Genomic DNA, 13,855 nt, shown 5'->3' on the forward strand with positions numbered 1-13,855 from the left:
GCCAGATTTACTTTTTTCTTAAACCAGTTTGTTTTTTTTCCCTATTACTTGCATCCCAAAGAGTCCTGGTTAACACATATGGTAACTGCCAAATCCTATAACAAGAAAAGTAGGTCAACCTCTCAGCACTTATTATCATGCATTAGTGCATAATTTGGTTATATCAATAACCAACTACAGATACTAAATTTAAAAATGATCTGGCACATTTTAACATAGCATTTCACATTCAATATCGCCTTGCACTGTCTTATTTTAAGATAAAAATCAGTATTTTACCCTATAGAAAGCACAAGAAAATGCTTTATAACTTTACTATATAACATTATGAAGGCAAGAATAAGCAACTCAGAACTAAGAAGTTTTCATTACATCAGATCACAGTTATTTTAAAAAACAGAAAACAAACAAAAAAACTAATGAACTATCCAGAAGCCACATAAAGACTCTTACTTGAAGCTGAAGAGTATGTCGAAGAATTGTTTCTTCTAAGGCATGGATCCACTTCTCTCGCTCATCAGCATCACGAGCTGGAATAAAAGAGTATAAAAATTAAAATGTTAATTTCTACAATATAGCTTCATGTTTGAAAACAAAAATTTTAAACCTCAATACTAATAAGAAAGGTTTTTAGTTGTGCCATTTTCTTAACAGGTTCACCTTCCTATCTTTTCTAAACATGCAATCTACTTGCAGCAATTTACAACAAAGGGAATAATTATGCTCAATAATAGCAAGCTACTTTCTCACTGAGAACAACTAGAAAAGCTGGAATAATTATTTAAAAATAACCGGTTGAAGACAATAGAAAACAACAAGGTAGTAAAGAATTAACAGGCCAAAATCTAGGAGAAGACAAACATTTAGAAGATAAGCCTCATATTTAAGGACACTTTTCTCCTGGAGGAATTGTAAATTCCAGGAGAGGACACTCATTAAAGAAAATTTGACAAAGTATTCTCCATGCATACATGGATAATGTCTGATGGAAGATGGTAGAAGCAGGAAAGAATAGAGCAACAAAAACAATAAGCCCACAAAACCATAAGAAACCTAGGAATAAACCTAACCAAAGAGGTGAAAGACGAGGACTCTGAAAACTATAAAACACGGATGAAAGAAATTGAAAAGGACACAAAGAAAGACATTCCATAAATGCTCATGGATTGGAAGAACAAATATTGTTAAAATGTCTATTCCACCCAAGGCAATTTATACATTTAATGCAATCCCTATCAAAATACCACAAACATTTTTCACAGAGTTAGAACAAACAATCCTAAAATTTGTATGTAACCACAAAAGCAAAGCAAAGCAAAGCTGGCATCACAATTCCAGACTTCTAGTTATATTCCAAAGCTGTGGTGATCAAAACAGTATGGTACTGGCAGAAAAATAGACACACAGATCAATGGAATAGAATAGAAAATCCAGAAATGAACCCACAACTATATGGTCAATTAATCTTTGACAAAGAAGTAAAGAATATTCAATGGGAAAAAGTCTCTTCAATAAATGGTGTTGGGTAAACTGGACAGGAACATAGAAAAGAATGAAACTGGACCACTTTCTTACACCATACACAAAAATAAAATAAAAATGGATTAAAGACCTAAATATGAGACAGGAAACCATCAAAATCCTAGAGTAGAACACTGGCAATAACCTCTTTCTAACTAAATATGTCTCCTGAAGCAAGGGAAACAAAAGGAAAAATAAACTACTGGGACTTCATCAAAATAAAAGCTTCAGCACAGTGAAGTAAACAATGAACACAACATAAGGCAACCTATGGAATGGGAGAAGATATTTGCAAATGACATATCTGATAAAGGGTTACTATCCAAAATATATAAATATATAAAGAATTTATACAACCCAACACCCAAAAAACAAATAATCCAATTAAAAAGTGAGAAGACATGAACAGACATTTTTCCAAAGAAGACATACAGATGGCCAACAGACGCATGAAAAGATGCAACATCACTCATCATCAGGGAAATACCAATCACAATGAGCTATCACCTCACACCTGTCAGAATGGCTAAAATTAACAACACAAGAAACAACAGGTGTTGGCAAGAATGTGGAGAAAGGAGAAGCCTCCTCCACTGTTGGTGGGACTGCAAATTGGTACAGCTACTCCGGAAAATAGTATGGAGGTTCCTCAAAAAGTTAAAAACAGAACCACCCTAGGACCCAGCAATTGCACTACTAGGTATTTGCCCAAAGGATACAAAAATACTGATTCAAAGGGATACATGCACCTCAATGTTTATTTATCGACAACAGCCAAACTATGGGAAAAGCCCAGTGTCCATCGACTGATGAAAAGATAAAGAAGATGTGGTCTGTGGGGGGGTGGGGAGGGTGTACACGTACATGTGTACACACACACACACACACACACACACACACACACACACACTGGAATATTACTCGGCCATAAAAAGGAATGAAATCTTGCCATTTCCAAGGACATGGATGGAGCTAGAGTGTATTATGCTAAGCGAAATAAGTCAGTTAAATACAAGTACCATATGATTTCACTCATATGTGGAATTTAAGAAACAAAACAAACAAGCATAGGGAAAAAAAGAGAGAGGCAAACCAAGAAACAGACTCTTATTAAGTAAGAGAACAAATTGATGGTTGCCAGAGGGGAGGTGAGTTGGGGGACAGGAGAAATAGGTGATGGGGATTAAGGAGGGCACTTGTGATGAGCACCGGGTATTGTATAGAAGTGCTGAATCACTAAATTGTATACCTGAAACCAATATTATACTGTATGTCAACTGAAATTTAAATAAAAACTTAAAACAAATTTTTTAAATGATAAGTATGTGGGCAAAACTAAATGAATACTAACTACATAAAATACTATCTTGTGAGGTTGTAAATAAATACATACAAAATTAAATACAAAACAATTGCAAATAGATTGGGAAAGAGGAAATGGAGTTAAAGAATTCTCAGGTTCTGCAATGTTTGGGAAGAAGATAAAACTACCAGTTAACATTAGATTTTGGCAACTGAAGGATTTGTTATAATTTTTAGAGTAATCGCTAGAAGGTTAAGTGTTTAACTTCCAAAATAATAAATTTAAAAATTCAATAATGAAAAATAATCCAAAACCTGACAAGAAAGAAAAATAGAAGAAACAGAGTATGAAGGGGTGCCTGGGTGGCTCAGTCGTTAAGCGTCTGCCTTTGGCTCAGGTCCTGATCCCAGGGTCCTGGAATTGAGCCCCACATCGGGCTCCCTGCTTGGTGGGAAGCCTGCTTCTCCCTCTCCCACTCCCCCTGCTTGTGTTCCCCTCTTGCTGTGTATCTCTCTGTCAAATAAATAAAATCTTAAAAAAAAAGAGTATGCAAGACAAAAAGAAAATATATGGTAAGATGATAAATTTTTAACCCTAAAATACCAATAATTAAATTAAGTGTAAATGAAGTATGTAAATGTTCCAATTAAAACAAAAAGGGAGGGACACCTGGGTGGCTCAGTTAGTTAAGCATCCGACTCTTGATTTTGGCTCAGGTCATGATCTTGGGGTGGAGAGACTGAGTCCCACACTGGGTTCTGCTGCCGTGGGCATGGAGCCTGCTTGGGATTTCTCTCCCTCTGCTCCCTCTCCCCTCAAATAAATAAATCTTAAAAAAAAAAAAAAAAAGGGTTTAGGGACGCCTGGGTGGCTCAGTTGGTTAAGCATCAGACTCTTGGTTTTGGCTCAGGTCATGATCTCATGGTTCCAGGATCTAGCCCCACAACCAGTTGCACGCTCAGTGCAGTCTGCTTGTTCTTCTCCCTCTGCTCCCACCCCCACCATTTAGCATGTGTGCATACTCTTTCTCTCTCAAATATACAAATAAAATCTTAAAAAAAAAAAGTTTTTTTAAACAAGATTTTACGATGCTTACAAGAGACACTTACTAAACATAAGGATACAGAAATATTAAAAGTAGGAGTATAGAGAAAGACCAAAAAAAAAAAAAATTGATCATAGAAACACTAAATTCCAAAAAAGTTGCTATTATTAAAATTGCATAAAATAGACTTTACCAGGAAATCAGAGGCTCACTTTGCAAATACAAGAGGTTCAAGTCATCCAAAAGACAGAATGTAAATTTCTATGTAACTAATAACATGGATTCAAAAAATGTTCTATATGGCAAAAACATATAGACTATAAGGAAAAATAGACAAAATATCACAATCATAATGGCAGATTTTTTTTTTAAAGGTTTTATTTATTTGACAGAGAGAAAGACAGCCAGAGAGAGAACACAAGCAGGGGGAGTGGGAGAGAGAGAAGCAGGCTTCCCGCGGAGCAGGGAGCCTGATGCGGGGCTCGATCCCAGGACCCTGGCGCCCCATAATGGCAGATTTTAATACATCTCCTTCATTAACCAATTAGACGAAGCAGACAAAAAATTAGTAAAAATCTAGAAGATAAAGGGGTGCCTGGGTGGCTCAGTCATTAAGCGTCTGCCTTCGGCTCAGGTCATGATCCCAGGGTCCTGGGATCGAGCCCCGCAATGGGCTCCCTGCTCCGCAGGAAGCCTGCTTCTCCCTCTCGCACTCTCCTGTTCCCTGTCTCACTGTCTCTCTCTCTGTCAAATAAATAAATAAAATCTTTAAAAAAAAAAAAAAAGAATCTAGAAGATATGAACAATCCCTGATATAAACTTGATCCAATGGATATACATAGAACACTACACAGAACAAATATGAAACAGACATTCTTTTCAAACACACATAGAACATTTCTCAAAATTGACCATATAATGAATCCTAAAACAAGTCTCAACAAATTTCAAAGGATTGAAATCATACAAACATATTTATAGTGAAAATATAAGCTAGAAATCAGTTACAAAAGTATAAATTAGAAAATATTCAGATGTTTGGGGAAAAAAACACAACTAGATAATCCACTGGTCAAAGAAAAATATCCCACTAGAAATTAGAAAATGTTTAGGGGCGCCTGGGTGGCTCAGTCAGTTAAGCATTTGGCTTCAGCTCAGGTCATGATCCTGAGGTCATGGAATTGAGGCCTGCACAGGGCTCCCTGCTCAGAGGGAGAAGCAGGCTCCCTCTCCCCACCCTCTACCCCCATTAGTGCATCTCTCTCTCTCTCTCAAATAAGTAAAATCTTGAAAAAAAAAAAAAGAAAGAAAGAAATTAGAAAATGCTTAGAACTGCATAAATGAAAATAAGACATATTGAAACTTGCTGGAGGCAGTTTAAAACAGTACATAAAGGGAAATTTATAGCCTAAAATCCATGTATAGAGAAGCTAAAAGGCTGAAAACAATAGGAAATTAAATTCAAAATGAGTAGAAAGAAAATGATAAAGAACATAAAATAATCAAATAGAGAGCAAATATAAGATCAATAAAATTTAAAGTTGGTTACCTGAAATAACTAATGAAATTAATAAACTACCTACGTACTGTAGGTAGGTAGGTAGGTAGGTAGATTGAGGAAGTGCTTGAAAAGAATGGGGGGCATGTCAAAAGGAAACAGGAGTCAATCTGAAGGAGTTCCAGTGGCCAACGCCTAAAGAATTTGAGCCACAGAATGATAGTACTGGGCTATAACCCACTGAATAAAATAAATATCCAAGAATCTAATAATGATATAAGTAATTAAATAAGTAAATAAATGGGGAAGAAGGCACAGGCTCTTTCTTCAGAAGAATTACAACTCGTTAGTACAGAAGGAATGAGAGAGATTTAAAAATCATTAGACAAAAACCACAACAGTAATTATCACAAACAAGATCCACTGATGGCATATTGATATCTAAGATCAGTGAGCAAAAGTTTGAGAAGAAACAGGGTATTAGCAAAGTCTCAAAGTATCTTCCCCAAGATACTTATAAATTACAAAGGGAAAAATAGTAATTTTATGATGGAGAAATCTGGCAGACATCACCTTAGTCCAGTGATTAAGGTTAACATCACCAGTAATAAATTTACTGATATAATATATACCTCCCAATACAACCCACAGAGGAGGAAACAGCATCACTTCTGTGGTATTCTTCCAAAAATATATAATCTCAATCTAATCAGGAGAAAACATCAAATATGCCCAAATTGAGAGACATGCTACAAAATAATACTCATCAAAAATGTCAAGGTTATAAATGTGCCTGGGTGGCTCAGTCGGTTAAGTGGCTGCCTTCAGCTCAGGTCATGATCCCAGGGTCCTCGGATTGAGCCCTGTGTCCAGCTCCCTGCTCAGCAGGGAGCCTTACTTCTCCCTCTCCCATTCCCTCTGCCTGTGCACTCTCTCTCTGTCAAATAAATAAAACCTTTAAAAAAACAAAAATTAATAAAAAAAGTCAAGGTCATGAAAGACAAGAAAAGAATAAGGAGGACCCCGGCTCCGTCCTCGAGCGAGGAGGTTGTGGCATCGGCTGGTTCCAGGCGTTTCGAGCTCCAGACAGGATGATCGAGGTTGTTTGCAACAACCGTCTAGGGAAGAAGGTCCGCATTAAGTGCAACACTGATGATAACATCGGGGACCTTAAGAAGCTGATCGCAGCCCAAACTGGCACCCATTGGAACAAGATCGTCCTGAAGAAGTGGTACACGATTTTTAAGGACCATGTGTCTCTGGGGGCTATGAAATCCATGATGGGATGAACCTGGAGCTTTATTACCAATAGAGCAGAATTCCTTCCCCCGGTCATGCCCTGCCTTACCCTCCCCTCCCCTCTTCCTTTCTTCCCCCCATCCCCTCCTCTCCCACCCTCACCCCCACACCGGTATGGATGCTTGTTTTTAAAAACTCATGTTAATAAAATCTTAGAAGTTGCCAAAAAAATAAAGAATAAGGAACTGCCATAACTAAATGCAATGTGGGATCTTGAATTGAATCCTGAAACAGAAAAGGAACATTAGAGGGAAAATGAGCTCTGTGGTTTAGTTAAAAGTACTATACCAAATGAGTGAAAGATCCAGCTCAGGAATCAGAGCCTGAGCAAGATGTGGAGGGCCAACAATAGTCCCCCCTTATCGACAAGGGATATGTTCCAAGACACCCAGGATGTCTGAAACCATGGATAGTACCAAACCCTATATACACTGTGTTTTTTCCCATACATACCTATGATAAAGTTTATTTATAAATTAGTAAGAGATCACAGCAAGAGACTAACAATAATAAAATAGAACAATTATAATATACAATAAAAGTTATGTGAATGTGGTCTGTTCCTCACATACATCTGTGCCCTAAAAATATCTTAATGTACTATACTCACCCTTTTTGTGATGATGGGAGATGATAAAATATCTACGTGATGAGATGAAGTGAATTAATATAGGCATTGTGAAGTAGCATTAGGCAATACGTCAGAAGGATCATCTGCTTCCATAACTCAGTTAACCGTGGGTAACTGAAACCACAGAAAGCAAAACTCCACATGAGGCGGGACTACTGAACATCATACCAACACACAATGTGGCATGAGGCACCAAAGCCCAAAACATGATGAAGAGGGAATCTACAAAGTGGAGAAGAGCAGCATGAGGAGTCAGAATCCAAGAAAGGAGAAGAGGGAGTCCATGTTGCAGGGGACAGAATCAACCCGGCACAGGTTTCCAAGGCTGAGTGGAGTAAGGATGACATTCACACAAGGAAGTGGGTAATGATGGGAAACTAATTACATACAGAAGGATTGGCCAAATAAGTAAACATAACAAGGGTAAAGGTTTCTCACTTTAGGGGGTTGGAAAATAGTGCTACAAATATGGTAGGCGAGAAAACCAGAGTGATTTCTGGGGATAAGGTATTGATATGAACTCACAGTTTTCAATATATAAGTAAATAAATATGGACATGGATGCACATGTGTGTACACACACATGTATCTAACATGTATGTTTCTTTTTTTTTCTTTTTTTCTTTTTTTTTTTTTTAAGATTTTATTTATTTATTTGAGACAGAGAGAATGAGAGAGACAGAGAGCACGAGAGGGGGGAGGGCCAGAGGGAGAAGCAGGCTCCCTGCCGAGCAGGGAGCCCGATGTGGGACTCGATCCCGGGACTCCAGGATCATGACCTGAGCCGAAGGCAGTCACTTAACCAACTGAGCCACCCAGGCGCCCACTAACATGTATGTTTCTTAGCTATGAGAGGGCCTGGGTGCCATGACACCTAACAGCACGAATACACCTAACACTAGGTGTTGATTTCTAAATACCATTCTCCATTAAAAGATACCAGGGCTTCTTGGAAAAAGGATTGATTATGGAATAGGACGGAGAAGGGAGAAAATAAGCCTGGAACATCTTTTTTTTTGTGCCAGAAAGTAAGGAAGGAAATACTTCTTTGTGCCATAAAATAAGGAAATACTCAACAGAATTATAGGGACATGTCAAAAGAACACAGAAATCAGTTTAAAGGGAATTCTACTGGCCAAACTGAGGGCAATCTGGGCATTAAAATAAATGATGATAGTAAAGAATTATAGTCTGTTCAGTATAACAGGAAACCATATTACTACTGATATACATAAACTGAAAGTTCGATGAGGAATGGGATATTGGCATAGCTTCTAAATACTTCCCCACAAAATATTAAATAAGAAGGGAAAAAGATGAAATGTAACAACAAAGCCTGGCAATATCACCTTAATGAGATGATCAAAGTAAATATCATCAGTAGTGGGACAAACCCTGCAATAAGAACACAGAATCATTTCTGTGATCTTTGGGCCAAAGATACAATGTCAATCAAATCATGAAAAAACATCAGAAAAAAAAAAACTGGGGAACATTCTACAAAATAATTAGCCTATAACTTCTAAAATTGTCAAGATCAGGAGTACCTGGCTGGCTCAGTAGGTGAACATGTGACTCTTGGTCTCAGAGCTGTGGGGTCAAGCCCCATGTTGGATGTAGAGACTACTTAAAAATAAAATCTTTAAAAAAAGAAGTGCCCAGGTCATAAAAGTCAAGGAAAGACTGTGGAACCATTCTAGACTGAAAGAGACATGAAAACTAAATGTAAAATGTGACGCTGAACCAGATCCTGTTGCTATAAAGGACATTACTGGGACAACTGGAGAAATCTGAACAGAGTGGAGAAATCTGAACAGAGTCTAAGGATTAGAAGATACTAGTGCATCAATGTTAATTTCCTGATTTTAGTGGTTGTAAATAAGGAAAATTTCCTTATTTGCAGGAAATATAAAGCATTCAGGGATGATGGGACATTCATTTAGCAACTTATTCTCAATTTGGGGGGTTGTACTGTACTTGCAACTTTTCTCTAAGTATAAGATTGTTTCAAATTTTAAAAAATTATATTAAAAATTATGATAAATCAAAAAAGACATAAGTAAATGGAAATATCATTTCAAGGATTGGAAAATTCAATACTGCAACATATTAAAATTAACCTATAGATTAAATGCAACACAAATTAAAATTCCAAAAGGCATTTTTGGAATTTGTCAAGCTGATTCTAAAATACAAATACAAAATGGTACAAAAGATAAAGAATAGCAAAGGCTTTCTGGAAAAGATAGAAACATTCTTAGAGGGTTTACTCTCTCAAATATAAAGTCATATTATAAAGCTATAGTAATTAAGAAAATGTGGTTTTGGAGCAAGGATAAACAAACACACCAAGGAAACAGAATAGAGCCCAGAAACAGGCCCACTCATGTACACAGACACTTGATTTGTGATAAAAGTGGCACCAAAGAGCAGTAAGTAACAATCTTTCAATATGTGGTGCCAGGACAATATGGGGAAAAAAATAAAAACCTGACCCTACCTTGTACTACACACAAAAATTAATTCCAGGTGATTCCTTTATTCTTAACTGTGAAAGAACAACAAATTTTCCAGAAGGTAAAACAGGAGAATACCATCGTAATTTGGGAATAGAAAAAAGCTTCTTAAACAGGATACAGAACTCCTAATTATAAAGAAAATGACAGAGGGGCACCTGGGTGGCTCAGTCGTTAAGCGTCTGCCTTCGGCTCAGGTCATGATCCCAGGGTCCTGGGATCGAGCCCCGCATCAGGCTCCCTGCTCCACGGGAAGCCTGCTTCTCCCTCTCCCACTCCCCCTGCTTGTGTACCCTCTCTCGCTGTGTCTCTCTCTGTCAAATAAATAAATAAAATTTAAAAAAAAAGAAAGAAAATGACAGATAAATTTAACTACATCAAAGTTAAGAATTTTGGTTCATCAAAAAACACCATTTAGAGAATGTCATAGTAAGCCACTGTGACATATGGAGCAAGAACATGGACCCTAAGTCCAACCCTGAGCTTTGCTAGTTATTAACCATATAATTTGAAACAAGTTACTTAATCTTTTCTAAGCCTCAGTGTTCTCATTTGTAAAATGACAGTAACAGTATCTACCACATAGGGTTATTGCAGAGATTGAGTTAATACAAATACACACTTAGGTAAATGTACATAAGGTAAGTGCTCGATAAGCATTCAACTTTTTTTTTTTTTTTTAAAGCATTCAACTATTATTACTGCTGAGCATTTATTATGACCTGGCCCTGATTTCAAGGAGCTCAAAATGAGAGATTTGTATTTAGCTGTATAAATACATGGCTTATGCCACCACCAAAGGAAGTGAATAAAAAATCAGGGAAGTGCTCCTTGAGGAGTTAGATCATAAAGAGTAGAATTAGGGGCGCCTGGGTGGCTCAGTCGTTAAGCATCTGCCTTCGGCTCAGGTCATGATCCCAGGGTCCTGGGATCGAGCCCCGCGTCAGGCTCCCTACTTGGCAGGAAGCCTGCTTCTTCCTCTCCCACTCCCCCTGCTTGTGTTCCCTCTCTCGCTGTGTCTCTCTCTGTCAAATAAATAAAATCTTCTTTTTTAAAAAAGAGTAGAATTAGTTTGTCAAGTAGAGAAGGATAAGGACATCTTGAAAGAGAAAAGAACACTAACAATGACACTGAGACATGAAAAAAGGTGTATTTGGGAAACTGGTTTGAATGTGTCTAGAATATTGGACTGATTTGGGGAGGAGGAAATGGCAAAAGATTAGGATCCCAGCCCAAGGAGCGTAAATGGACCTTATCTTTTTTTTTTTTAAGATTTTTTTATTTATTCATTCGAGACACATAGATACAGAGCGAAGGAGAGAGAGCGAGAGAGCGAGCGAGCATGAGCAGGGGGAGAAGCAGAGGGAGGGGGAGAAGCAGACTCCCCGCTAAGCAGGGAGCCCGATGCGGGGCTCGATCCCAGGCTCGATCCCAGAACCCTGGGATCATGACCTGAGCTGAAGGCAGACGCTTAACCATCTGAGCCACGCAGGCGCCCCAAATGGACTTTATCTTTAAGACAACGGAAAGCCCTTAAAATGTTCAAGCATGAGAATTACATGGTCTAATCTGCATATCAGGAACATCAATCTGGTAGTGCTGTGGAGAATGAAAAATGGGGAAAAACTGGATGTGGCCACACCAGTTAGGAAATGGTTGTAACAGTAAGGGCTGAAATGACAACAGGTGCCATGTTCACTGCATCAGGCCACCTAATGGCAATCATCTTTAAATCTGCCACCCCCCTTGGGCGCCTGGGTGGCTCAGTTGGTTAAGCGACTGCCTTCGGCTCAGGTCATGATCCTGGAGTCCCTGGATCGAGTCCCGCATCGGGCTCCCTGCTCGGCGGGGAGTCTGCTTCTCCCTCTCCCACTCCCCGTTTGTGTTCCCTCTCTCGCTGTGTCTTTCTCTGTCAAATAAATAAATAAAATCTTAAAAAAAAAAAAAATCTGCCACCCCTCAAAAATGAAATCAGATAGGGGCGCCTGGGTGGCTCAGTCGTTAAGCGTCTGCCTTCAGCTCGGGTCATGATCTCAGGGTCCTGGGATCGAGCCCCACATCGGGCTCCCTGCTCCGCAGGAGGCCTGCTTCTCCCTCTCACACTCCCCCTGCTTGTGTTCCCTCTCTCGCTGTGTCTGTCAAATAAATAAATAAAATCTTTAAAAAAAAAAAATGAAATCAGATATAAGGTTCATCAGATTCTTCCTTGATATATTCCCTCTCTATATCCCTTCTTTCACTTCCTACTGACTACATGCTGGTTCAAGAACTCATGTAGTCTTATGTCTGTAAACAAAATATCATCACAAATACAGTTACATGAGCTATACTCTGCTACCTCCAATGCAGCCTGCACACCTCAGACTGAGCTTATATTGAAATGCTATTTCTATAAAAAACCTCAACATTCTACCATATCCTATGGAATTCATATAACCTTCCTGTTTAGCAATAAAATCCCTCTACATCTTCCATTTCATGCTTTACAGGAACCAAAATATCTTCTCAATGACCTCTAAATACTCTAAATTATCTTCCTGTTCATGAAATACTTTGTCCCTCCTTTAACCTTAACATTGACTCTACCCTTCTTCCCATTTATCTAAATCCCACATGCCTCAGAAGAAGTCCTAGTTCTCCTCCAGGAAGCCTTACGAAACTAGTCCAACAGCAGTACTCTCTTTCACCTTCAAACTCCTAGAGGACTTATAAATGTGAATGCATCATCCAATTATTCTTCGATCAAGTATTTACTGGCAATCTGTAAAATTTAATCTTATAGTCCCCCCACACTGTTATTTACACTTTTCATGTGTTTAAGTTTCATCTCTAAGGTTTTAGGTTTTCTGATAATATTAACCATAGTGTTTACCACAGTGTTAGATCTATCCATCCATCCTCCTATCCATCCAACATTTATTGAGTAGCTATTGTGTACCAAGTACTGTTTAGAAATTGGGGATATAGACCCAGTCCATCTATACAGAACATACACTCAAGTGACAGGGAGAAACATTTGCAAACTGACAACTGCTACTCATCAGAACGACTGAGTAAATCAGTGTAAGCAGAGTTCAAGAACCTATCCCAAGGGGTGTATGTTTATGGAGATGAATTCAGGGAAGCCTTCTGAAGCAAGGAGATTAAAGTCGAGTTTTTAAAAGTAACAATTAGAGGCAAAGGTGTGAGTGTGCGTGTGTGGTGGAGGGAGTGGAGAAAGGAAGGAGAGGAAGGTTTGGAGAAGAAGAGGGAGAAGGGATATGTGGCAGGGGAGGCACTGACAAGGGAGGCATTCAAAGGTAAAGAGGACAGAATAAGCAAAGGTAACCATGTGGCAAATTACTGTATGAGAATATAGAACTAAAATTCAGAAAATATAGCCCAGGGGTGCCTGGGTGGTTCAGTCGGTTAAGTGTCTGCCTTCAGCTCAGGTCATGATCCCAGGGTCCTGGGATCAAGACCTGTGTGGGACTACCTGCTCAGCGGGAAGTCAGCTTCTCCTTGTTCCTCTACCCCTCCCCACTCTCCTGCTCTCTCCCTCGCTCTCTCAAATAAATCAATAAAATCTTTCTAAAAAGAAAATATAGCCATTGCTTTGCTACTTTTTTCTAGTGTTGACCTTAGCAAGTCACATATACCATGTGAATACTCATTTTAGCATCTTCAAATTGGAGGCTTACTGGCATAAAGATGAGCATATAGACCAATGGAAAAGAACAGAGAGCCCAAAAATAAACCCTGGCATGTGTGGCCAAATGATTTTTGACAAGAGTGCCAAGACTACACAATGGAGAAAAGTCAGTCTCTTCAACAAATGGTGCTGGGATAACTGGATACCCACATTCTAAAGAATAAATCTGGACTCTTACCTTACACCATATGTAAAAATTAACACACAAGATTAAATGTAAGACCTAAAACTATTAAACTAGAAGAAAACAGAAAGCGAAAGCTTCAGAACACTGGATTTGGCAAGGAATTCTTGGATATGACACCAAAAACACAGGCAACAAAATGAAAAAAAAAAAAATAGACAAATTGA

The 13,855-nt window shown here is 38.5% G+C and overlaps 1 protein-coding gene and 1 pseudogene across 7 annotated transcripts in view; one reads left to right on the forward strand and one right to left on the reverse strand.

The window, feature by feature from the left end:
- The window catches only part of OSBPL9 (oxysterol binding protein like 9), a 187,493-nt gene that overhangs the window by 85,265 nt on the left and 88,373 nt on the right, over positions 1-13,855 (reverse strand). For all 7 annotated transcript variants that reach the window (XM_045897716.2, XM_045897714.2, XM_045897713.1 and 4 more), the window contains one exon: positions 454-530. In XM_045897716.2, the coding sequence (XP_045753672.2) occupies positions 454-530 (77 nt within the window). The remainder of the gene's footprint in view (positions 1-453; positions 531-13,855) is intronic.
- LOC123859618 (ubiquitin-like protein 5) lies at positions 6,393-6,827 on the forward strand (annotated as a pseudogene).

The sequence above is a fragment of the Mirounga angustirostris genome, unplaced genomic scaffold (genome assembly GCF_029215605.1).
Source record: "Mirounga angustirostris isolate CCGP_5_RB_7025 unplaced genomic scaffold, mMirAng1.0.hap1 SCAF_4, whole genome shotgun sequence".
Classification (NCBI taxonomy): Eukaryota; Metazoa; Chordata; class Mammalia; order Carnivora; family Phocidae; genus Mirounga; species Mirounga angustirostris.